This window comes from Planococcus citri, chromosome 3, assembly GCF_950023065.1.
Source record: "Planococcus citri chromosome 3, ihPlaCitr1.1, whole genome shotgun sequence".
Classification (NCBI taxonomy): domain Eukaryota; kingdom Metazoa; phylum Arthropoda; class Insecta; order Hemiptera; family Pseudococcidae; genus Planococcus; species Planococcus citri.
Window position 1 is genome coordinate 26,073,625 of NC_088679.1, and position 26,120 is coordinate 26,099,744.

At 34.5% G+C, this 26,120-nt stretch overlaps 1 protein-coding gene across 9 annotated transcripts in view; it reads left to right on the forward strand.

The window, feature by feature from the left end:
• Nucleotides 1-1,737: 1,737 nt before the first annotated feature.
• The window catches only part of LOC135841990 (collagen alpha chain CG42342), a 434,760-nt gene continuing 410,377 nt past the window's right edge, over nucleotides 1,738-26,120 (forward strand). For 5 of the 9 annotated variants that reach the window (XM_065359244.1, XM_065359245.1, XM_065359247.1 and 2 more), the window contains exon 1: nucleotides 1,738-2,296. In XM_065359244.1, the coding sequence (XP_065215316.1) occupies nucleotides 2,011-2,296 (286 nt within the window). In that variant the 5' untranslated portion in view covers nucleotides 1,738-2,010. The remainder of the gene's footprint in view (nucleotides 2,297-26,120) is intronic. The other 4 variants (XM_065359252.1, XM_065359249.1, XM_065359250.1 and 1 more) reach the window with 1 other exon arrangement.

Sequence of the window (26,120 nt, forward strand, 5' to 3'; positions counted from 1 at the left end):
TCTGAAGGGGCAATACCTACTTACTTTGAAATTTTTCAAAAATGGAAAATATGGAAAATTTCAGTGCGGATTCTATTTAAGTTTCGAATACCTACGAACAGAAGTTTCTTAAAGAAATAGCCCATCTTCGAAATTGTAGGAAATCCATAGGTTAGGTTTTTAAGAGAGCTACAAATTCAATGAAGTTATAAGAATTGCAGTTTCTTCAGTTTTGAAAGTAGGCTATTTTGTTGTGAATTTTTTTGAGAGACTTAATCGGTTTTCGAATTTTTATTTTGTTACTTCTTTCCATTTTGGAGGTAGCAATTTTGGTAGGAAGTCTTTTCAGTTTATTCATAATTTGTACTGCCAGGATTCATCCTTGAAATTTTCATTTGTGAGCATTTGAAAGCTCTTTTTGTCTCGAATTTCAAGCTTTGTATTGAAAATTCCAATCGAACAAAATCAAATATCTACTGAAAATTTTAACAGTGCAAATTTGAACAATTTTTTGAGAGCTCAATTTTCCAAAGCTTCCCGAATTTCAGAGCTTGGGTTCAAATAAATTTGAAAAAAAAATGGGAAACACTCATTTTTATGATACTTGAAAGAAATTTTCGTGATGGGATTCGCAAGATAATTGGGAGGAGGGACGGAGCCCCAAAATGTTGAAAAATGTCAACATACATCTGTTTTTTAAAAATGTTAGTTGTTCTATTTTGTGACTCACTGTCGATTTCATAAATTTTATGAACTACATAGGTATTTCATTTTTCCATGGCGAGAGTTGATGAGTACATAAGTAGAATTGGTGACGGGAGAGGGGGGCTAAGCCACAAAATTTTTGTAAAAATGTAAAAAGAAAATGTCAAATATCGTATGAAATGTGGTTTATTGTGCTTTTAGGAGTGTTGAATTCGAATATGGACTCATTTGTCTGATTCTGAAAAGGACGAGTGAGGGCGTTGTTAAGGTCGAAATTCGAATCAAAAAAACTAGTCGATATTCGCATTCAGCGCTCCCAGAAACTTGCGAAACGATATGTCACACGATTTTTGACCATATTTTACATTGATTGAAATTTTGGGGATCTCTACCCCCCCCCCAATTGTTTTTCTAATTCTAACACGAAAAGTTCGTAGTTACAGATACCGTAAAATCCTGGATTTTTTCATATCTATTTTTAATTTATTGCTCCGAAATTTGGCAGGCTTTTGAAAATTGAGCTTTCAAAAAATACCTCAACTTTGAACTTTTGAAATCATTGTAACTTTTTTCAATTATCTGAACAACGATTTTTCTCCGAATCAAGTGAATCCTTACATCTAAAACTTTGATTTTTTTTACCCAATTTTTTCTGATTTTAATTCTGAAATGAAATTTTTTTGAAATCGGAAACTCACGCGACATCTTACCACATTTCATTTCAGTTCAGGTGAAGTTAAGGAAATGAGAGGATAAATGCATATCTGCAGGTACGAGTACTTTGATTTCTTGACTATTTAGTAGAGTTTGAAAAATCTCGTTCTGGAGTTTTTCTTCGTTGTTTTAAATTCGGGTTTTCAATTTGAAAAAATCGTTCAAATTTTCAAATAAATGAAAATATTTAGTTGAAAAAAATTTAACAATGCACGAACGAATGTAAAAACTTACGTCATGAAACCACCCCTACTCGTGGACTAGGCGTATAACACTGATTTAGGCCGGTATGTATGGTAACACTGCGGCTAGAATCAAAAATTCGTGAGAACGCAACGTGGTTTTATTCAGTCGTCAGTCTTCTTTGGTTGTAGCCTTTCGAGTGGTGGTTGAGTTTCGTGTTGTGTTCGGTTATTCATTTTCGACGTTCGGAAATGTGATTTTAACGTAAAAAAAAAAGAAATAATTATTTATCATTTATAGTAATATTGTAAAAACGAAGTACGTGAAAAATAATTTTTTTCGTTGCGAAAATTAGGCGATGTGTTATGTTCGCGAATCGAAAATGTCGTGTATTTTTTTATGCATACACGATAGTGATTTTTTGAAATAATGGTGATGAAAAATAAAAACAGTGACGACAGTGTGGAATTCCACCACACTTGTCGTGGTAATTATAATAATAATTCGTGGTCGACGAAAGTGCTGCATATTGTGATTGTTTCTTTTTCGTGCTACTTGTTCTATCGAGTTACCGTGCTTGAAACTCGATTAAGAGATCTAGAAACCGAGGTGTCCATCATCAGAAATGGCGATAAAATCACCGGCTTCGAGCAGTCCGACGACGTTTTTTCCAAACGTATAAAAAGAAGTACCCCAGAATGTGTTTGTCCGCCAGGTAATATTTTGAACGTGTAGTTTTAGTCTACGAATGTTTTTAATAGAATAATAGTTTATGAAATATTGACGAGGGTTATGGAATCGTTTTCATAGGTTGAGTGCTGGGTTGTTTTTTTTTTTTTGAGAATATTTTCGTGAGCGTTGCCCCTAATCTCGTTACACTGCACTAGAGGGATAAAACACTATTTTTTTGTATTTTTGGGTATTCAATGTACCTACGAAAAAACGTGAGAAATGAAATGGAACTTCGAATTACATCCTATTTATCACCAATGTACATTACAAATTTAAAATCAAATTAAGGATGGTATTTTTCATCAAAACATTACCAGTGTTAATATGATTATTTTCGTGAATAATTTATTTGCAAATTCAAATTCACTCAACTTGATTGAATTTTCATTTTTACTTACCTGACTTTACGTTGAAAGTTTCCCTTCCTCGTCCCCTCATTTGCTATCAATTCGATTCGGGAAAGAATAACTTAATTTACTTACTGATATAAAAGTAGGTAAATGAACACATAACTTGTCCAGAAATCTGAAATAGAGTTTTGAAGATTAAAATGAATAAAATTATTAAAAAATATACAATTTTTGAAAATATTGAAAAATCTGAAATGAAAATAAAATTGAAGTGAATGAAATAATATTTCCATTTGAGAAGATTTGCTTGGGCATCAGATCAGGGTGATCCAAGTCACACCTTGTTTCGAAAACTTCAAGCAATCATCATCAAAACGTCATCGACGATGGATGTTATGAAAGCTCGATCAAAAACACAGAGCTCAGATTCGATTTACTAATTTTGGATCAAAAAACCTATCCATAATCTACACTAAAAAAAATTATAAAGGTGCATTATGTACATTTAATGCCCGTACCTACCTTGCACATGCACACATTATGCATACGCAGAAACAAAAAGCACTCTCGCACGTAATTCATTTCAGCATTCTTCGCGATCATTCACAACACCCAAACTCAAACAATCGATCTCATCTACGAGATAACAAGTTGTGCATGCAGTTTGGTGACTTCTGCCTATTATTTTATCTATACGTCTTTTAAATATTCAAACTCATAAAACCCACTACGATGCACGAGTCTGTTGGTAATTTTCGCCTAATGTTGAATGATAATAACACCGATGGTCATCGCAGCAGCAGCAGTGGCCTATACCTACTCGTCGTAATTTGATTATTGTGTAGGCATACACACGCACGCATATGCTGGTCATCTATTTAGACTGGCCACACTTTCGTTTACAAGCGTGTGCATTATACATCCAGCATATATTACTAGTATTTTTATTTAAATACAGTATAAATAAACGGAGTGTTTCTTTCCTCTTGTCGATTCGTTACCCTATCCCTTAACGTGCCACTATTATTTAAATTCATCGGGCTAGTTTATTAAAAATAAGAGCGGAGGTTTTTGAACCGGTAGTTGTACGTATACATATAAAAGACCGAGTACGAGTATCAATGACAATATTATAAGTACGATGAAATTTTCATCGCAAATATTTACTCCGAGGATAGATTTATTACCGGTGATTCAATTCTTGGTTCGTATATCTTTCATTAATCGTGTTATTTTGGTAGAGAACAAATTAGATCGTTATATCAAACGTGTAGGTTTTTAATATAATAATGGGAAGCTGCGAGTGTTTTTTATGCTGATGATCTAGATTTGGGCGTATGAACAATGCAAATTCGCGAGAAACTCGTCATAATTTTCGTAACTGCGAGATCAAGACCCTCGAAATTTCATAAGGTCCAATAATAGCGATGAATTTATCGCCGAAATGCGAGAAATGCTGAACTGAATTACGTGTGAGAGTATTTTTTGTTCCTGCGTAGTGCGTATGCATAATGTGTGCAAGGTATATTATACAAAATGCACCAATTGATACATTCAATTTTTTCCTAGATTATGGATACAGGTTTTTTGATTGAAAATTGAGAGTGAATAACTTGATTTACTTATGTGTATTTGCTCCCATTTCCAACCCTCTTGGCAAGATGAAAAACATTGAGCAAGGGCCAAAATCTGAAACAGATCATACAAATATGAAATTGTTTTTCGAAAACTTCCCAAATCACTTCAGAAGACCAAGTAATGATAAAAAAAAAAAAAAATGCAGAAAAAAGTCGGAAAAAATTTTCGAGCACCATCTCAACATACGAACCGTAGAATCTCGAATGTAATTTTCTCTAAAAAAAAAAGTTAAGTAGAGGCTAGAGCAAAAAAAAACACAATTTTTTCTAAAATGTCTCCTTCTTTAGGGTTCACATCTCCCTTCCAGGAACACTTCTCTGAGAGCTAATAGATTTTATGGGTGGTTTTCATTTCAGAATGAATGTCTCTATTGAAATGAAGTTGGTTGAAATCCTCCCAACAATTTTTTTGCTATCCATATTTATTGCATTTTTTGCCGCCAAATTTACCTGAAACGAATTTATTCTGTATATCTATCTTATAAATTGGATATTGTTCGGGACATAGATGAATTACTTTTACCATGATCGTCTCGTTTTGGGTTAATATGGTTCTGGTTCTACATATAACCATTTTTGAATGATTTATTTCAGCAAATTTTGAGGCTGTTCCTCGAAAACATTAGGTGTGCAAAGACACAGTTGTCGTATTAGGATTTTTGTTATATGTACCTATTAAATGTTTTTTTGATGTAGGGGTTCCCAAAAAAGCTTTCATTATTTACCTATCAATGAATTTCTGTCATTTAATTCTACCTCTCTCGTATTTGCGTCCAAATTTCGATAATTTGGCTTTTATGAAATTGATGCTATCAGTCTTTTGTACCACATTTCTTCTGGAGCTTATTCTTGGATGGCTGCGGAAATCCTTGTGAGATCCACAGTGAAGTTGAGCTGCTTTTTCTTGAAGGTATTAAGTGAAATAAATTCAGCGTTAGAACCTTTCCTGTAGGAAATTGTTCACAGTAAACAACCAAATTTTGTTGAAATTTTTATCACTTTTTGATGTTTTTTAAAGGTGATTTCAATACTTTATCCGTTTTTTAGTTACGGTTAGTCTTTTAATATGCTTTGAACTTTTTTTTTACTTGCATGTTGTGGACTGGGTTTACTGATCAGGATGTCTGCCAGGTCGCGAAAAGATCGCGATTTTAAAAATAGCATTTCGGGCCACTTATGTGTATTTTCAGGAACAACTATTGTAATATTCTGGAAATTATTGTTAGATTGCTGGAGGAGCAGGCGGGTCGTCGACTGATGGAAAATTCTCCACAAAAAAACACAATTAGTAGGTAGATTGTCATTAATATTAGGAGTGCTATGACTTTTTTTTTCAAAATTACCTGTATAAAAATTGCTTCCTTTTTTTCGGCGTTTTACTGGTCTTACATTAGCTTATCGTTTTTTAATACCCAACATGAGCCACTTTCTCCATCTATTGCACTCCTCTAAGAAGCAGATCAAAAATTGACCACTTTTTGAAGAAGAGTGGTTTCACGATGTTTCAATCAATGTTTACTTGTGATATACTACCATGCCTAATGTACTTATCCGGAGAATTCCGGTGTGTCAAGGTTGGTAATACTGATACATCCACAGGATCCAGGTATCTATACCTGGATGCTGTGGATGTATCTTTAGTCGCTATAGTTGGGTTAATGCTTCTTATAGTTTCTCATAGTCAAATTGTTAACCTTTACACTGCTAAGTTAGGAATGATTTTGCACACCCCCTGTGCTAAGTTAAGAATAACCCACAAACGGAGGAAAACATCAAAAAAATCAAAAAAAAAATGAAAAAAATTATCAACACAGGGGCGAACTATGGACGACAGAATCACCTAACGTATGGAAGCAAGAAATACCAGAGAGCGCGATGTTGACATGATGAAACGAGGAAAAATACCCTCTGTGCTAAGTTAGGGTACGAAAAATGACCAAACACGAAACTCAACCAAATTTTTTTTGTTCTTTGGCGCATGCAAGGGTACAGGAGGGTTTATTTTCATTCAATTTCGTGTATTTAGGTGTCAGTAAGGATACTAGTTCATTAAAAATGATATATTTTTCATAAAAAAAATTAAAAACTAAAAAAAAATCGAGTCCAATTTGAAAGCCACTATAGTGGCTCGTAGCATGACAGCCAAATTTTTTAAAAGCCACTATAGTGGCTCGTAGCAGTGAAAAGGTTAATATAACGTGTTTACTTAGCTTGTCCATTCGGTTGGATATTAACTTTCAGTAGTCAAAGTGATAGTATAACGTGTTAATTTTATAGTTAAATTGATGTTCGTATTCAAGCAGTTATTTTAAGTTAATCGTCAACTTGTTAAGAAGAAGAAATATAATCGTGGTAGTAAGTGATTGTGTTATTATTGACTTCTATGGTATATTTCTGTGGAGTGTGGGTAAAGTTTGAAGCTAGTGAAAGCTTATGGTCGTAGTAGGATTTCTCAGGTAAGTGTATCTAAGAATAACTCAGAGGAGTATATTCAAGATTTATCTCATCAAGTATATTTGGTCTATACGGTCAGTTCGGCACAAGTTTATCTTTAATATTATTCCACTCTCACATACTGTTTATGTTTCACTCAAAATTTAGTATGCTTTCAATTTGAATTGATGAAAATTGAAAAATGATAGGAAATGTCCTCCTCTTTCCACAACCACTCCTTTTTTGACCTATACTCCCCACTTACATATGTTTTTAAGACGAATGTAAATTATTAATGATGTTGAAGACAATTTTGCATAATTTTACTTTCCCAACACCAATTTTGAGTTGAATTAATTTCATGTGATACCATTACCCACCTTCTTGAACTGAGTCGGTGATTTGGTAATCAATTTGGAGGAACGAATTGAATCAACTATGGACATTTAATTAATTTTATTTTGAATAGTTGTGAAATGACTGAAAATGAACTGCTCATTTCCAAACCACCATCGCCACCCTTATTTTTTTTGCGATGAGATTTCCACTCTCATCTCTGTTTTTAGGATGAACGTGAGTCGGTAATATTGAGTAGTTTTTGCTGAATTTAATTCCGCAAAGCGTAAGATGTGGTTTTATGTGGATCGATTCTCTCCCCCCACCCTCCGAATGTTTGATGTCAAAGATTTAGACATCAATTTGTAGATACGTGTTATGCGCACAGTATTTGATCATTGTATCTCAAGACATTGTGCATCTTCTTCCTCAATCTACTCGGCTACCCCATATGCAATCATGAGTCATGATACTACCACAACAGTTATTGTATACTTTTGCACATTGAGACCTTGACAGTCGACTCATTTCAATGAGCAGTTGAATACTGGATGCGACTAGTAAACAAATTTGAAAAAAAAGAAGAAAAAACAAAAATAGAAAACTTCCCTATATTGTATCGTAATATGATTGGGAAACATACATAATCGTGGAATCTCGGGACGATATTGCTACCATGACAAATGCTTAAGAAGTGTTGCTAGATATTTCTTGCAGAATTTATGGTATGTACTTCTTAAAGTCATCTACATATGTGGGTCCAAACAAAAATTCAACTCAAAAATTCTTGTTTAGGAGAGTAGAATTGTGCAAGGATGACTCCAGTATTATAAACATTGCATTCATATTATGAATGGGTGGGGTAGGCCTGGAGGTTCCATTACACTCAAAGAAATGATGATTGTGGAACGAGTAGTTTATTCCTGACCATTTTTCCCTTTATTATAATTTAAATTGAAAGCATACAAGTATTTCAAATGAGACACTGTTTTTTAGTTCCAGTTCGTTATTCCACCTGGAATAAGTATGAGTAATTTTCTGGTTGTTTGACGGTTATCAAAAAATGTTGGTTTTGTTTATAAGGTTTCTAGGCTTCTAGTAACATGTTTTTACAACGTAGTCTAAATCAAAACCTGGTAAGAAAATATTGTCTAGTGGAATGATTCCAATTTTAGTTTTTGTTTGATTCATGTGATTGATAGCAATTGATTTGTTTTCGTGTGTAACCACTCGGCGACTCTTTGCCATCTTTTTTGGGTTGCTTTTGGGCGCAATAACAGAATCATCATTTTCCAAATTAGTCTTTTTTAAACTCTTAAAGTTTTTCTTTTATTCGTCCTTCATTTGAACTTGATCACAACTCTGGTCAGATAGATGATGCATTTAATTCGACACCGACGACTCAGAGGATGTCAGTAATTTAGAATGCAGAGAACCAACCAAAGCAGGTACTTGCAGACGATTTTATGTTTTAAAATACATAATAGGTATGCATCCGTTATTTTAAATAAAAAAGAGATGCATAGAAAGCTTTTCGCAAATTTATTGTCCATTTTTTGAACATTTATTGAAAACTGATCGCAAAAATGCAATTCGAATTTGTTCCAAGGGTTTTAGTACGATGTATTGTCGATTCATTTCGACGTATTTTCTAAAACAAATACCGAAATCTCGTTGCATTTTAGCTCAGGTTTCACGTGCATAAGAAATGACACGAGGCATATTTCTCGAAGTTTTTTTTTATGAATGATCCAGTCGCAGCGAACGCTCCAAAGTGCGAGAAATTGTAAATTCTTTTCGTGTTGTATCGCGTAAGCAGTAAAATAAATAAAAAAATAATAATTACATTATTGCGCGAGTAAAGTGAAATAAAAAATAGAATTTTTCCGAGACGTGATCGGAATTAAGTACGTAATTATTTTTTAGCCTCGTGTTCTACTCTCTTCCTCTGACTGGGTTCATTTCGATGCCGTTGTCTCTTTCACTCTTTCTTCCTTTCCTGTATGTTCTATGTGGTAGCCTTTTTTTTCTTCTCTTTACACTCGAGTTTAGAAGTTTCGCGTTAAAAGAAAAATATTACTCTTTGGGCCCATTAGCATACTCGAAAATTATACCTAATCAGTAAATAGAGAAAAAACACGAGGAGAAATTCTTTCATTTCTCATTATCTCGTCCATTATAGTACGAGGCAGGGATTTTTATTCGAGATTTTTTTTCCCTGTCGTCGTTTTCGAACAAATGGATGGATACACGCTCGGATATTAATAATATTTCTCGAAACACGACGATTATAAAAAAATTTGGCGATTTTTTTTCCCCATCAATTTGCTCATCCGGGAGTTATCACCAGCATCGCACAGTTTTCTAGAGGAAATAGTAATTTTATGCTAGAATAAGAAAATTACCATAAAGCAGTCAATTTTGAACTTTATATAACTACACAGCGAGTAATTTAAAAGTTGTATACTTTGGTATATGAGAAAACACCCCTCTACCCTTTTTCACTCAATCAAGCTAAGCTCGCGCTTGCAACGAGTAATATACGTATAGAAGACTGGCGCAAAATGCGAAATGCGAAAATACTTAATCTGCTCTCTTTATTTAAGTACGTATATTTACATGTAGCGTGTTACTTTTAATCTTCAAGATGCTGCTACACACGTCGTACATCGTGTACTCGCGTATTTTGTTTTCTAATTAAACTATGCGGTTTTATTAATTTGATAATCTCGAGCATCGTCCTGCCTTCTGCCTTGTATACTATGTATGTATATCTCGTTGGATAGGTGGTGTTTTAATTTAACGCCGCATATGATTATGTGCTCGTATGTATCTTAATCTGTTTCATGTGTATGTATTGGATTGTGTGCGAAGAGGTTTTTTTTTCATTTTAGAGGTAATCTTGTGGCGCTTTATGGTGCGATGAACTTTGAGTTGTGGTATTTTGAACGAGTAAGGAAATTTTTTCGAGTGCTCTGTTCGCGGAGGAAGTTGATCTCACAAATATCCCCACTTGAGAATCACAAGTAGATTGAGTTGAAAAAAAAACCTAGTACTAGGTCATCAAAGAGTTGATGGCAGTCAATAGTTGGAAAAACGAACCATCCTAAAGCTGAAAATCATAAAAATATTCAAAAGTACTTACTTATCCTGCATGTTATCAAGTTATTATAGTCTACGAAATGGGCCGCCAGCTGTAATTGAACGTCCTAATATTTTAACCTATTTCGCGGTATTTTGACGTATTCTGTAGATTATTCAGTTTACAAAAAAGAGTTACCTATTTCATTTCAAAACGAATTTTGTCGTGGAGTCCTCTAGTTCCGCTTAAATTTTCTATACACCCATTTTCTCTTGCAGCATTGTGAAATAACCACCATTATTTCTAGGTCAACTCTCCATAAGGGGAAATGGGGACTTTGTTTTTATTCGTCCGCGATTTCTTCCGAAACTGTCAAACTTTGGAAGCTCGTATCAAGAAACTGTTGAGCTTGAAACAACGTTTGAGGGAGTTGACAAAAAATGCATTGGTTTCGAAATCAGTTATTGAAATGTGGAAAGCTTTATATGACAATAATAGCTGAAGCTACTATTTAAAAAAAGTACAGTCGAAACCGATTTGAAATAGTTTTTCAACAAAGTAATTTTTGTACTGGGTTCAAGTGTCTTGTAATAGGCACAAAGGGGCCTCAAATTTCATGAGAACTCGAAAAGAAACGAGGAAAGTGAAATAAAATAATAATTGTTACCAATCTGTACAGACTGGGTTGATTTATATCTGAAAAATGAATAAATATTTTAAACCAGTGATTTCGATTTGGAGGTAATTGGCATGTCCCACTTCAAACCACTGAACTCTATACTCTTACACTGGAACGCTTACACTCCATATGGTCCAATGTTAAACTACCCGGTCGAGCAAGTTAGAAAGAGATAGCTATATGAATAGAAGTTGTTGTCCTTGTCTAGCGCGTTGCGTATTCATTTCATTCATACAGTAGCGTGATTTTTTTTGTTTTTTTTTTAATTTTTGCAACTTTTTGCTGATTTTTTTTTATTTTATACGATTATTAATATTTCAAGATGAAATTGAGACATCGGCGATCCTAGGAATACAGAAAATTGCTTTCAAAAAATGAATTATTTACAAAAGTGAACAAGGTACTTCAAGTTGAAATTATGTTTCGTAACAGAACTTTAAGGCTTTTTGAAAATTACATTAATGACCCTAACTTTTCACGTTTTTTTTTCATGGTAAAAATTGATTTCATTTCATATATTACAACGGAGACATTTATAATGGTAAAAAAATTTCAAAGTGCTTATGCAGCTGTGTAGGGAAGGTACTTGGAAAGTGACTAAAAAAGGAAAACAAGGTACACGATTGAAAATTTTTGAAGAATAAATAAAATATATCCGTTATCTTATCACAGATAAATAAATGAAGGAGTTAAAAAATCTGAGTTCATTTTTTCCCCTCAAAACTTGATTTAAAATTTAAATTAGGTTCAACCTCAACCTATTTAATAAATGAATTGGAAAATGAACAACTTCTGGAGTTCTGGATTTAAAATTATAAAGAAAACATTAGTTTCCGATTTCATTCAATTTTAAAGATGTATTTGTGCATTCTTCGTCCTGTGTAGCTCTTGAATGAGTTTGAGGCTTCATTGAGTGATAAATTCTTCAAAAATTTTCAATCATGTACCTGTTTTCCTTTTTTAGTCACTTTTTCATGTATCTAGCCTACACAACACAGCTGCATAATAGGTAATTTCGTTTATTTATTATAATGTAGTACATAAATATAGAATTGCTGGAAAATTCAAATTATTCAATATTCACGTAAATAAAATTTCTAATTTGAATTATTTCGATTTCCAGATCATGAGTTTTTAAATTTTATTGAATAAGTACTGCTACAAATTATAATATTTCAACTTGAAGTACTTATCTGGTACACTTTTGTAAATAGTTCATTTTTTAAAAGCAATTTTCTCAATTCCTACGATCGCCGATGTCTCAAAGTGATCTTTAATATCAATACTCGTATAAAATAAAAAAATTCTACAAAAAATTGCAAAAATTAAAACAAAAAACAAAAAAAAAATCACGCTACTGTACGGATGAAATGAATACGCAATACTTACCAACGCGCTAGACAAGGACAAGAACGTCTTAACATATATCTATCTCTTTCTAACGCGCTCGATCGGGTCACGTGGTATCGTAAGCGTTCCAGTGTAAGAGTATAGAGTTCAGTGCTTCAAACTTGGGTGGTCATAGGAGCACAAGGGATCGTATCAAAAAAAATAATAAAAACACAAATGGCATGCAAACATTATTTTTTAATATTTTTACATTTTTACCATATTCCACGAGCCTGGTGGAGAATTTAACTAGGAAACCTCATAAACTGTTCTCGAGAGAATTGAATGGATGATGGTCTCAATAGAAGCCCTTGGCCCAAGTATCACACCATTAAAATTATTGCTGCCAGTTTTGAGTTTAGTTCCCAAAGTAAATTTTTAAATTTTCAAACTCCACTACCCCGACGCTCGGATCTTTCCCACGGCGTTGTCGTAGGAAAATTTTGGTCCACGCACTTGACCGAGGGCCATATGTTATTTTCCCTTTCAAGTAAATTTTCCGCATTATATTTTTCGAAGATATGTAATTCAAATTCTTCATTTTTGATAAAAATTTGAATAATCCTTGAAAGATTGATATGAAAAATTTAGTTGAATGTGAAAATGAAAGAAGTCCTTTGTGCAAGCGCGTGGATCAGAATTTTTCCAGAAAAACACCGTGGGGAAAACTCTGCGCGTCGGGGTAGCGATTTTTGAAAAATTGAAAATTAAAAATTTCATTGTGAGAGCTAAACTCAAAACTGCCAGCTAAAATTTTAATGACGTGGTTCTGAGGCCAAAGGCTAATACTGAGACCACTTTCCATCCAAATCCCCGCGGGATGTTTCATGAAGTTCCTAGTGAAGGGATCAGATTGAATAAAGGAACCAATGTTCCAACTGAACGACTTTAAGTTCGTCACAATTTCTACGTAAGTTTCTAATTTACTTTTAAATTTCGATCAGATTTGGGAACTTTTGTGTTCCTCAAGCAAGGAGCTTGACTTGAGATAGCATTTCGATAATTGCTGTGAAAATATGTGTTCATCTTGCCGTAAATTTTGGAGGCAGCGCCATGTGAAATGTAGGGGCTAATTTTTATTTATTTTTTTTCATTCGTCTACATCTGGTTCTGGTCTCATTCATTTGATTCGTTGAATCCCGAAATGATTTTTATGTGTATAGGAATTTTTTCCAAAAATTTCCATATTTTGGTCCTTCAAATGATGTTAGTTTCCTTGTATGAAACCCCCTAAGTTGAAAAATATCAACAAAAAAAAATGAAAAATTGATGTCTAGGGGTAATAATTATCAGAAAATTTTCATCTCTTGATTTTTTTTTCAAGAAAAACGTTTCCTCAGTATCACAACAATGTTGGCCACCTACATCATAGAGACCTCCGAAGTCCTAGAAATACGAATTAACAGATTTTAAATTGACTACCCCGAAAAAAATGAAGAAATGAAATGGCTCCAAATGAAAAATTTTGATCAGAAATTGTAAGAGGGCTAGTTTATTGAAAAATAAATTGACCCTGCCCCGTATTTTCAATTTTCATTTTTTGAATTTTTTAATACTGTCTTGAGATGTAAAAATCGTCTATCTACTTACTCATGTTATTCTATCAAATTTTGACAATTGATGAATTGAAGGCAAATCATAAGATTACCCTATACATTCGCCAAACCCGTAAGGTTTTAAAATTTAAACCACGAACTTGCCCAATTTATAATTTGAAACCAACCAAGCTATAAAAATGGATAAAAAGCTCGAGACCTTCTACCAAAGAAAAGCCGCACTTTTAAGTATGGCATTGGCCAGGCTCGTCCTTCCACCTTTTTTCCATGTTTGTAGCTTGGTGACTTTCTCTGTTCTGGTCTGTTTTGCTTCACTATAGCCGTATACTAAAATGTTTGTTGAAAATGCTTAGCAATTGACGCGATGCTGCTCGAAACCGCGTTGCAAAGTTCACAATCACGAGTTTTAAAGAAAACTTCATCGCTTATGGAGCTGTTTTTCGAAATTGGGAGCTTTTGGCCCCAATCCTGGACAAGAAGTTTGAGATGACATTTTGAAAATTGCTGTGAAAATGTATTTTCATCTTACGTGGATTATTTGTTAAATGGGGATGTTGTACATAAGGCTTTGTTCATTTGAGCCACGAAAAAATTTTAACGATGCGCATTTAAAAGCTGAACTGCAAGTGCACCATGCTCGCGAAAAATTCACCGTCTGAACTCTTTACACTTACACGAGGAATTGAGATAAGTTGAAGATCGCTGCAATGTGGATAAGTATAAATTACGTATACGAAAAATAGATTCCAGATAGACAGAGACAGAAACGTACCCTTTACTAACAGGAAAACACTCGAGTCGAGAAAAACATACGGGGGTAAAACGTAATTTATAAAGAAGGAAATTCTGACGTAATACTGATCCGAATCATGCACTTACCTATTAACAGACTCGTCGAATTTCATCCATATATATACTTACTATATACGTATGTGCAAAAATAAAGAGAAAAATCCACTCAACACCGTGCCATGTTTTATTCATAAACGTACGGTGAAAAAATTCCATTAATAACTCTCGATGAGATACCACCTCAGCATCTTGCACTCATCCGACGGAATAAAATTCTTTTCGACGAAAATTTCACCACCGTGATTCGTTCGATACTGTACATTACATACACGATGCTGAGATATGGGACGTGCATATAGTATAGCTTCATGTACGTAGAATACATGACGAGACGTTTTTTTTTTTTTTCACTGTTGGAGTAGAGCAATCGTCGTCGTCGTCGAGTCATCGTGTCGTGTTTTTCGTTTGATTTTTTTGTATTTTGATTTTCACGTTTCCTGATATCCTCGCGTATGTTTTAATTAAATCCTCGTTTACCTATTTTTTTTTCGTCTCGAACCCTTTCGAATTTGCTGCATCATCTTATAGTAGGGTATACCCAATCCTACCGACAATTTTATGCGGTAGTTGGTATAGGTACAAGTACCTAATATTACACGTACGGTGGCCAGATGGACGACCACAAAACAGCCTGTTCTTTTTTTTTTGGACTCTTTACTATACGACACGACGCCTTCGTCGACAAACGTTGGCAAAAAACTTGACTTTGCTAAATGGACCAACTTTGGAACTTGTTTAAAACTTACCGACAAACATATTACCAAACGAGAAAAAAATTTTCCACCGATCTGTTGTATATATTTTGTATATGGCGAAAGCAGAAGTACCGTGTAGCGAGTACCCGAAACCTACGAGGAAAAAACAGCTCTTCACACACATACAATGTGTCGGGAGTTATAAAATTTATAGTCTAACACGACCGTAAGGAAGAGCAGTCGCAGTTGCGGAGTAAAAAAAATGTCAACAATTGAAAACGAGCGTTGCAACATGTAACATATTCGAGGTTTTCTTCTTTTTCTCTCTCTCTCTCTCTCTCTCTCTTTACATTTTATAGTTTCATAGTAGTATTTTTTTTTCTACCTCTGCCGTTTCTCTGTCTTGTGTTTTTTATAACGTGCGGCACGACAAATAGTACCTAGACTTAGCCATTGTGCATCGATAAATGTGCGTATATTTTTCTATTGTTCGTTATTATGTCTGATGTCCGCGCGAGGAGCTTTTATGGTTGAATTGCCCGCTGCGTTTTGTACTTAATATGAGATTAATTTGTATCAGATTTATGGCTTTAGCGTTGAAATAAGATTCTGAAATTATGTAATAAAAAAGCCTCTTTTTTGAAATGTAGCAGTAATAGCTGCGTTACTTAGCCCCGATCTTCAGGTTGGTTTTCCTGAACTCGAGGAACAAGTTTGGGGGTCCCAAATGGGATGCGGTTGGTAGAAGACTTTTTATGTCGATAAATCTTCTGGTATCATTGCGACTATTTTTAAGATGACTGCCGATGATCGTTATTTTAGAGTAACGAGGAGTATAATTTGAGTCTCAAAGTGAGGAGGACCATGTACCCAAGAGAAATTTTTAGAAGAGGGTGGGGCATAGATGAATGTAATCCTAAGAAAGTTGAAAAAATTTGGAAAATATTTTCCATTTTTCAGCCTGGAAGAAACGCTACTTACTTGAGCAGCATTATTTTTCGATTTTTTTATCGAGTTGAAAAGTGTTATGGTGATGAAAAAACGAATATCGCAGTTATTTTTATCAAGTATGTAATGAAGAATCGAGAAATTCTACTTTTTATATGATGAATTCATGAGGTTAAAGCAGTAAAAGCTATCTTCGATGTTGACGGTTGCAAAAAATGTTGAAGCAATCAGTTACCTGTAAGCGAAGCAAAAACCCTCTTGCAACCAGCAAGAGGCTTTTTTTTATATCACTTATTCTTTATCTGAGATATTCGGTTGGAAAGATTTTTGGATCTTAGTTTAACCTTCCCGGAAAGGGCTCTGATTTGACAATTGGTCCAGTCAGCATCGGAGCAAAGAGTAAGATCGCTAGTGTACCTACATTGGGACGGATCGACAAAAAAAAGTCGACAAATTTTGACCAAATTCAGCAGATACCTTTATTTTGAGTTGAAAATTTGCTAAGCAAGAATGTCAGCTCCGGAGTAGGTGCCTGTGGAGAGGGAGATATAAGCTGTCATAATTATAGGGGAGAGTTTTCCAAAAAATCGTGATTTTTTTCGCTCTTATTACTACCCAACCTGTTTCGGAAAAAATGAATCAGTCCCCAATGGAAGTATTTAGGATTCAGTGTCGATCTTTGTGAGTTCTGTCAAAATCCTAGACCACTTTTAATGTTCAACTGAGCGGTTAATAATTTGCGAATCGCTCATTTTTGGAAAAATTTGTGTTTCGAAAACTTTTTATCCTCAAATCAGGGTGTCTACCAGGTCGCTATAGCGTTAAAAGTTGCGAAAAGTCGCGATTTTGAAAATAGGGCGCTAAAGTCGCTAAAAGGTCGCGATTTTCGCTAAAAATACCAAAAAGTCGCTATAAATTGTCCAAACTTCAAATTTTAAAAACTTTTCATATTATTATTCAATGTTAATGCTACTGCCAAATTAGCATTTTAAATAATCATAAAAATTCAAAATTTCAAAAGCTTTCGCCCTCGCTTCGCTCGGGCATATTATTTCGTTTTCTTTGGCCAAACGTTGAGTCTTGATGATAGAAAAATTGACTTCTCACATTAAAAATGATATTTTTTCACTTCTGGAGAATTGTGAATTTTCGTGTTACCAGTGCTTTTGCCCTCAGTTGGCTCGGTTCGTACGGGCCATGTAGGTGTATTTTTAGAAATATGTACCTATTGTAATATTTTGGAAATTATTGTTAGATTGCTGGAGGAGCAGGACCGACGAGAGTTACCTAGGACTCGCTCATTCTGGAGGGTCCGACAATAAAGAAAGGGCCCGTGATGGAAGAAAAACGGTGTTTTTTTACTTTTCAAAAGTCAAATTTTCAAAAGCTTTTGCCCTCGCTTCGCTCGGGCTTGTTTTCTTTTCTTTTTACACATCGAAATTTCTGGAAAAATATCATTCAACTTTCAAAGTTTTGAAGTGAAAGAATGAACTTCTCGCTTAAACAAAAAGAAAAATTAGTGGTTGAAATGACTAGAAAAAGAACAATCGAAGAAATTGAAATTTTAGAACTGAAGAAAGTTAAGTAGATGGAAAAGGAAAAAGAAAAGCTCGAAAATTTGGATGACTATTTATGTCACATGGAGACTATTGAAAGTTGTCCAAACCTCCCCCCTCCCACCACCCAATAAGTGCAAATTTTATTGGAACCCAATTTTTTTCGTTAGAAAATGGGGGGGGGGTACTGAAAAAAAGTCGCGAAAAAAGGTTCTTCATAAATTTCTTTTCATGTTACATGGGAACTATTGAAAAATCCCATTTTTTTTTGTTGAAAAATTGGGTGTGGGAACTGTTGAAAAAAACATTTTTACGTTGGAAATTTTTTTTTGGGGGGGGGGGACTTTTAACTGAAAAAAGTCGCGAAAAGTCGCTATTTTTGAGAATTAAATTTTGGTAGACACCCTGATGAGCTTCGCATTACTTACTTATTGCAAAATATTGAAGGATACATATTTCTGAAACTAATATGTAATGCTTTGTCTGAAACTAGAGAAGTAGGTATTTTAGCATAATTACTTAATGCAAAATATTTGCCATGAAAAAATTTTCAAAACACAAATTTTTCCAAAAATGAGCAATTTGCAAGTTTTTAACCGCTCAATAGAATCATAAAAGTGCTCTTGGATTTTGACGACAATAATAGCGTAGATCGACACAGAATCTCAAAATACTTTCATTTGGGACCAATACATTTTTCTCAGAACAGGTCAGGTAGAGGCTAGAGCCAAAAAAACTACGATTTTTTTCGCAAATGCTTCCTCTTTGGAGGCTCACACATCTCCCCTACAAGGGCATCTCTGAAGGTTTTTTTTTGCGGAACTGGTAACTTAAACCGAAGGTCTTCACTCAAGTTGGCTGAAATCCGCAGACTTTCGTTCGCCATCCACCCTAAAGTAGGTACATGATTCAATTGAGCAATTTTTTACGCGGTTGAAAATATCAAATTTTTTCTGTTCTTTTGACGTCTTTGGTACTTTCATATCACCCACCTTATAAACCATTATAAAAAAAGCTCTTAAGTTCATCCCCAAGTCAAAATTGGAATTTCTCGAAGTAGGTAATGGTATTTTTTCTCAAAATTTCGTAATTTCGTGATTGCGTCCTTAAGATGGTACAGTAATTAAAATTTAGCAATTGATTATGTTTTCTGAACCAAAAAAAATGTTTCCTTTTTCAAGCAATATGTGAAGGGGGTAGAGACTTGACCTAAAAATTGCAAATTTCTCCTACGTTTTTTTGAAACAATTTCGCCATGATTTTTTGCTAGGCTCTATTAAATTTCCAATATCTAAAAAAAAAAAAATTAAAAACAACTCACCAGAAGTTTAAAGGTCAAACAATTTAATATGTTACATGTGTTTATGTCGAGTTGAAATGTTATGGTGATGAAAAATCGAATATATTTTAATGAAGTATCGAAAAATTATATGTACTTTTTATATGATGAATTCATGAGGCTAAAGCAGTGAAAGCTATCTTCGATGTTGACGGTTGCAAAAAATTTTAAAGCAATCAATTAGCTGTAACGAAGTGAAAACCTTCTTGCAATCAGCAAGAGACTCATACAATATCTATGTACGTTTAAAGAAATTTTTGAATCTAACCTTCCTGGTAAGGGCTCTAAATTTGGCAATTGGCCCAGTCAGCATCGGAGCAAAGAGTAAGATTGCTATCATCTACTTCGAAACATGAACTTTTTCTTTTCGTTTGATGCACAAAACAAAATGTCGAGTTCACTGCCCAACATGATATATGTACATTAGAGTGGATCGCCAAAAAATAGTCGCAAATGTTGACCGAATTCAGCAGATACTTTTATTTTGAGTTAAAAGTTACTCAGAAAAAATTTCAGCTCCTGAGGTGCCCATGGAGAGGGATATATGAGTTCTCATCGTAGGGAGAGTTTCTAAAAAATCGTGATTTTTTCGCTCCTGTTGCTACACAACCGGTTTTGGAAAAATGGACCCATTTCAAATGGAAGTATTCAAGATTCAGTGTCGATCTATGCTATTTCTATCAAAATGCAAGACCACTTTCAGTGTTTTACTGAACAGTTAGTGTTTTTAAATTTTTTATCCTCAAATGCTTAGCATTAACTGTTGCAAATTATTGAAGGATACAATTTCTGAAATTAATACTTTACTTACCTGAAACTAGAGAAATATTTTGGCATAATTAATGCGAAATATTTGCCAGGAAAAAATTTTCAAAACATGAATTTTTCTAAAAATTATCATTTTGCAAGTTTTTAAAACCGCTCGGCAAAACCATAGAAGTGGTCTTGGATTTTAACGGCAATAGCATAAATCGATGCAGAATCCCTAAAATAATTTTATTTGGGACCAATACATTTTTCTCAGAACAGGTCAGGTAGAGACTAGAACCAAAAAACTACGATTTTTTTGAAAATTCTTTCTCTTAGGAGACGCACTCGTTCACAATCCATTCTAAAGTACATAGGTACATGATTCAACCAAGCAATTCTTTATACGATTGAAAAATTCAAATTTTTTTCTGGTTCACGTGTTTTTTGACGTTGTTGGTACTTTTATATCACCCACCTTTAAACGAAACCATTAAAACGAGCTTTAAGTTCATCCGGGTCAGAATCAGAATTTTTCGAATAATGGTTTTTTCTTTCAAAATTTCGTAATTTTGCGATTGCGCCCTTACGATGGTACAGTAATTAGAATTGTACAATTAATTAGGTTCCCGAACCAAAAAAAGGGACTTCCTTTTTCAGAAAATGTGTAGGGGGGCAGAGAATTGGCCTAAAAACTGGAAATTTTTAAAAACAATTTTGCCATGATTTTTTGCTAGGCTCCATTAAATGTCCAATATCTAAAAAAAATTGAAAACAACTTACCAGAAGTTTGAAGGTGAAACAATTCAATAAATTTTCGGCCTCTAATATCGCAAATAACAGCTTCTTTATGAACGAGGGTGAAATTTTTTTCACCATCTGTAATATAATCAGGAGTTGAAAAAACTTTCAGAAATTGGAAATAATCAGCAAACCACCCATTCATTATCGAATTCCGATCATATCGAACCTTCCGCTAATCTCACACATTCGAAAACGTTGTTTCTGTGTTCACTAATAATTAAACATCTTACGTAACAAATTAATCAATTCATACTTTGTATTATTCTAACTACCTTTAGGAAGTGTTTATGTAAATTTTTTCACGAACATGAATCACATAAGCGGACTGGACCGGCTCGAATTCCGGACCTCAGACCTGTATTCACCACACCGTTCAACTTACCGTTGCCTATAAACTATAACACCTATCGAATTATGCATTTACAAATGCATACGCAATTAGCGTTTCAAAATTGGCAACCGATTCCGAACGGTCACCTAGAATACGTCACCTTGTTACGAAATTAATCAGTTCGCTATAAATGGTGCAATATGTAGCCAGTCGCTATGATAATCAGGGTGTCTACTGGCAAGAAAAAGGCAAGAAAGTTAGAAAAAGGCGAGAAATTCACATGGGTGGCAAGAAAGTTAGAAAATAGTGTAGAAATTCCTTCGAAAAGCAAGAAAATTTCCAAGAATTCACATCAAAAATCTCTGAAAAATTGAAGTTATCCCACCAAAATTTTAAGTTTTTATTTTGTTAAAATTGATGATGTTCTACTTTTCGAATTAAAAATTTTCCAAAAATTTTGCCCTCGCTTCGCTCGGGCCATTCAAGATACTATTTTCAAAATTTTCAAGAATTCAAAAATTAAATAGGAAATTTTTCATTTCCAGGTAATACCCAAACCATTTGAAAAGTGCAAATTTTTCATTTTCTGAACAGAACGACTAACTTTTTTAAAATTGTTGATATTATTGAGCTTCGCTGAAAATGTAAAATAAAGCATACAAAATGGTTGTTTTTTCGTTTTTTACACCAATTTTTTCAACAAATTTTCGCTCTTGCTTCGCTCGAGCTGTAATTTTACCCTCATTTCAATACAATGATCATTCAATGTGAAGAGTTTTCTGAAAACTACCTAAAATGTCCATTTTTCGTGTCTAAATTTCTGATTTTGCTCTCCCCTCAATCACAAATAAGAATATAAGCTCTTTTATGGTTTGATCCTGTAATTGTTGTATATGTCACTGGTATTTAGCACGTTAAAATTTTGATTTTTGTCGGAAAAATAACAATTTTTTGTTGGAAAAATGACATCATACAGCATACACCCCCTCCCCCAAATAACCTGACTTCGATCCGCATTCGAGTTAACTTTTTATTTTGTTACTGTTTTCATCATAGAATTGAATTCACTTCAGTAGACATGCCTCAACGTCTGTTTTTATCACGTTTTTTTATTACTATTTTTTTCATTTGAGAAATTAATTCACTTCTCTGCTTTGAAGAATAAATTTTTGAGAAATTTTGTTTGGGAGGGGGGGGGGGGTTAGAGGGGTTTGCGAAGATTATCTAAATGCGTAAATTTGAAGGGGGGTAAGAAAATTCATTTTTGGAAGCAAGAAAAAAGCAAGAAAAAGGCGAGAAATTCGCTTTTTTGATTTTAGTAGACACTCTGATAATGTAATTTCACCACCTCGCGCGATCGAATTCGAGTATCTTTACTCATTGGAATAGAAACAAAACACGACGAAAAAAAAACCATCACTTCGTTCAAATACAATATCTATGTACATATACCGCACCAGCAGCGTCGAACAAATGCGGAAATTTGTTAACAAAAAAAGTAAATATTTTTACATCGTATCAACACATCTCGCAATAGAGAAAAAAAAATTCCTCCCGACAAAGACGATACATATCATCGAGGAACCCGTCGTCATCGTCGTCTGCGCTACAAAAATAATACACCGAGAAAAAAATCACGTCATACTGAGCTCACGCTCTGCTCTGTCAGTGCGAGTGGTGTTGATTAAAATCCAGTTTCTAAAAATCGTCAGCGCCCTCTGCCCCCACGCCCTCGACCAGCTTTTACCACTTGAAATATACGAGGGATAAACGAAGATTAATCGATTTCAATACGTTTATAGACAGATGAAAAAAAGGAAGCTGAAAAAAAAATCCATCGCCTTATAAAACACGTTCACACATATGGATCAAATATTTTTCATCTCATATGTAGGTATAGGTGGTATACAGGAGGAAAAAAAACCTACGACGTGTAACAATACACATTCTCAAAGGTTAAACGTGTGTATGATAAAAAGTTCAATCTGTCGAATATTTTTTCCAACGTGTTTTTGTATCTTCTCCCAGTATAATATACGTTTCGAAGAACCGAAAGAATAAAAAAGTAACCTAAATCGAACAGGAAAAGAAAAAATGCTAAGTCGAATTAAAAACCGTCTCCGTCTCTCGTTCGTACTGAAAAAAAAACCCCGAGTCGACTTTCAATAAGAAAATTCCACTCGTTACTTAACCGGTGAAAAATTAAATTTAACGTTGAAATGTGTTAGTGGAGAAAAAAGAGAGCGAGGAAATGAGAGGTGCCCGTACCGAGACCACTTTCTTATACGAGGAGGGTACGGTACGATTTTTACTCGAGTCTGAGTGAGATGGCAGATGCAGAGCGAGAGAGATACCCACAAATGCACCTTTATTGCCTGTAACCCCTGGGCTTTTGTTATTTGGCGATAACGTTTGTTATTGCGCGAATTGTGCATTTTGCTGCTACTGCTAGAGTGTTAAATTTTATTTGTTTTCCAAAAACTACCAAGTTATATAGTTGACGGCGATGAAGGGTGAGAGGGAGGAAGGCAGACAAGGGTGAATATAGTGGTGAAAAAAAACGACGACGAGTAAATTTCCTCTTGTACATCATCAAGCGCTCTTCTGGAAGAACGAGCGTTTTACTTTTTAATTTGCGAGTTGCGCTTTTTTGAAACAAAATACCAATGTCTTGACGATTATTTTACACTGAAGAATATATCTCAAGATTCGAGTAAAATGGATACTTTTAATTTGCGAAAGCTGTGTTTTCCGAGTACTGCACTGCTACCACCACCGCGCCGTCTCGTCATCGTGAAATATTATCTTCGCTTCCAGCTACTGAATTAGAAATTTTTTTGTTGTCCTTTCCGAGTAGTTTTTCTTACCTTATTTGATTTTTTGTCCGTAGAATAAAAGAAGGTCTGCGAAATGTCAGGGTATAGTTGTACCTTGACTTGAAACAGCAATCAGAGTCATGTTCAAGTTTATGAAGAAGCCTCGACTTACAGCATGAAAAATGCTGTCCTTTTTTGCAGAAATCAGGTCTCTTTACTTTCCAATTTTTTTTCTGTTGTTGGCAACTTTTTCGTCACTTTCTTATTGATAATATGAGCAATTGCACTGATCTGAAATGAACATCTTTGCTTACTTACTTTTATCAATAATTTCCAAAGCCAACATATTTTATTAGGCCTATCCATTGGCGTTGGGGCATTTGGGTTGTGCGCTCACCTGTACATGTATGAGTGCGAGAACCTATTGGAAAAGCGCACGTGGTATTTCGATAATTCGATACGTGCTCGTATGTGCTATGTATTGTAGGGTAAAGAGGCGCCGGAAAATTGGCGAAGTTTTGCCGTAAAACGCTCGCTATTTAAATGAAATCTGTCCGATGTGCCAGAATTATGTAATTTTCCTGCTGTTTTTGCGCGTCTCGTTTAGTTTACGTGTGCGCGTAGTATATTGCGACAAGACGTGTTACTCCCGTCTGCCTCCATATCCTTTTCAGTGAAATATTTTACTTGCAAAACGAGGGAAAAAGAAAGGATGAGATATAATGTGTATGTAGTATAAGGTACTGAAAAGAGCGCAGGGATTTGGTAATATTCTACGTACCTATACGAAAATAAAACGCTCCCACGTATCGATAATGGGCTATTTAATTGGTTCGTTTTCAAAGTTTCGAATTTTATACAGGGTGTCTCATCAGATTTCCGTAGGACTTAGAATTTGGTTGAAATCGGATTCGAGTGCGACAAACTACGTAGACAGCACGTACATAGTTCAGTGGCCAAATGTATTTTTTGGGCGATAAACGTCAAATCATGATGAAGCTATAAAATTTGGTTTGATGAACGAGGGCGCCAAAAGAAAATTTTTAAGCTTGGGATGCACTTGCCAAGTCCCATAGAAGGGGGAAATAGTTATTGGAGGGGGTCAACCCCCCATTTTTCAAAATTGGAAGACTATTGGCGCGATATTGGTGTCGATTCCACATGATTAGACTCCGCTGAGTTCGAAAATACATACTTTCAAAATTTGAAAAAGATGCCTCAAATTTGAGATTTTCCGAGTGAAATTTTCGCATTTTTCTCAAAAACACATCTTTCAACCCAAAACGACACGCGGACCTTCCTTGGACACTTTTATAGTCATTTTCGAATTGCACACGTCGATTACAATACAAATCGATCGTATAAACTTTTGCGTACTCCTACCGTTGGTTACAGTGATGTTTAAAGCGGCTGAAAATGAACGTTTTTTTTGGGCATTTTCTTGCAAAAATCATAGTTTTGTTAATCTTTTAGTTATGAATCAATAAATTGTTCGGTGAATCAATAAATTGTTTGTTGAACAATGAAATAATCATTGAAGATTAAGTCGGTACTGAAAACGTATCCTCTCCTCCATTCTTATAGCATAGATAAGGAAATTTTCACTTATTTCCCAATCCAACTGAAACGCTGATGCAGGAGAATAAAAAATCCAATTTATTGACCCAAATTCCACTAGTGTCGACCTTGCATCGTTCTCAAAGCGATTGCGTCGATCTGCAAAAAAAAATTCTTTGTAAGCGAGGCAAAATACAAATACACTAAAAATTGTTCCAATCATTACAATATTAAAAATTCCAGCTAATTAGTTTATGTAAGAAAATTTATGGTATCAATTATTTGATTTTTAATTGCTTGACTTTGTTGAGATAACCCAGCAAGAAAATTGCTAAGATTACCCAGGTATCGTTTCATTATTCCATATTATGTAGGTAGAACTTTCTATTTTAATCAAATCATCGATTCGAGTAAAAAAAAAAAAAGAACAAGACTAGGACGAAGTAGGCGCAGGGATAAAGAATTCCTAATTAGTTTTCAGATCGTTCTAAAGGAATCTTTTTAAAACCACGTAATATGTAGTTTATTTTTACCACATGAAATTTGCTACCTTCATCTCTCTCTCTTTCTCTGTCTGGTTGTCTCAGGCAATAATCTGTAAGCCTTTGAACGAGATTGCCGCGTTTTCAATCAGATATTTAGCGTTTTGGTTTTGATTTTGAAGTTCTCTTACTTGCAACATTAATCTATCGTAATCGGC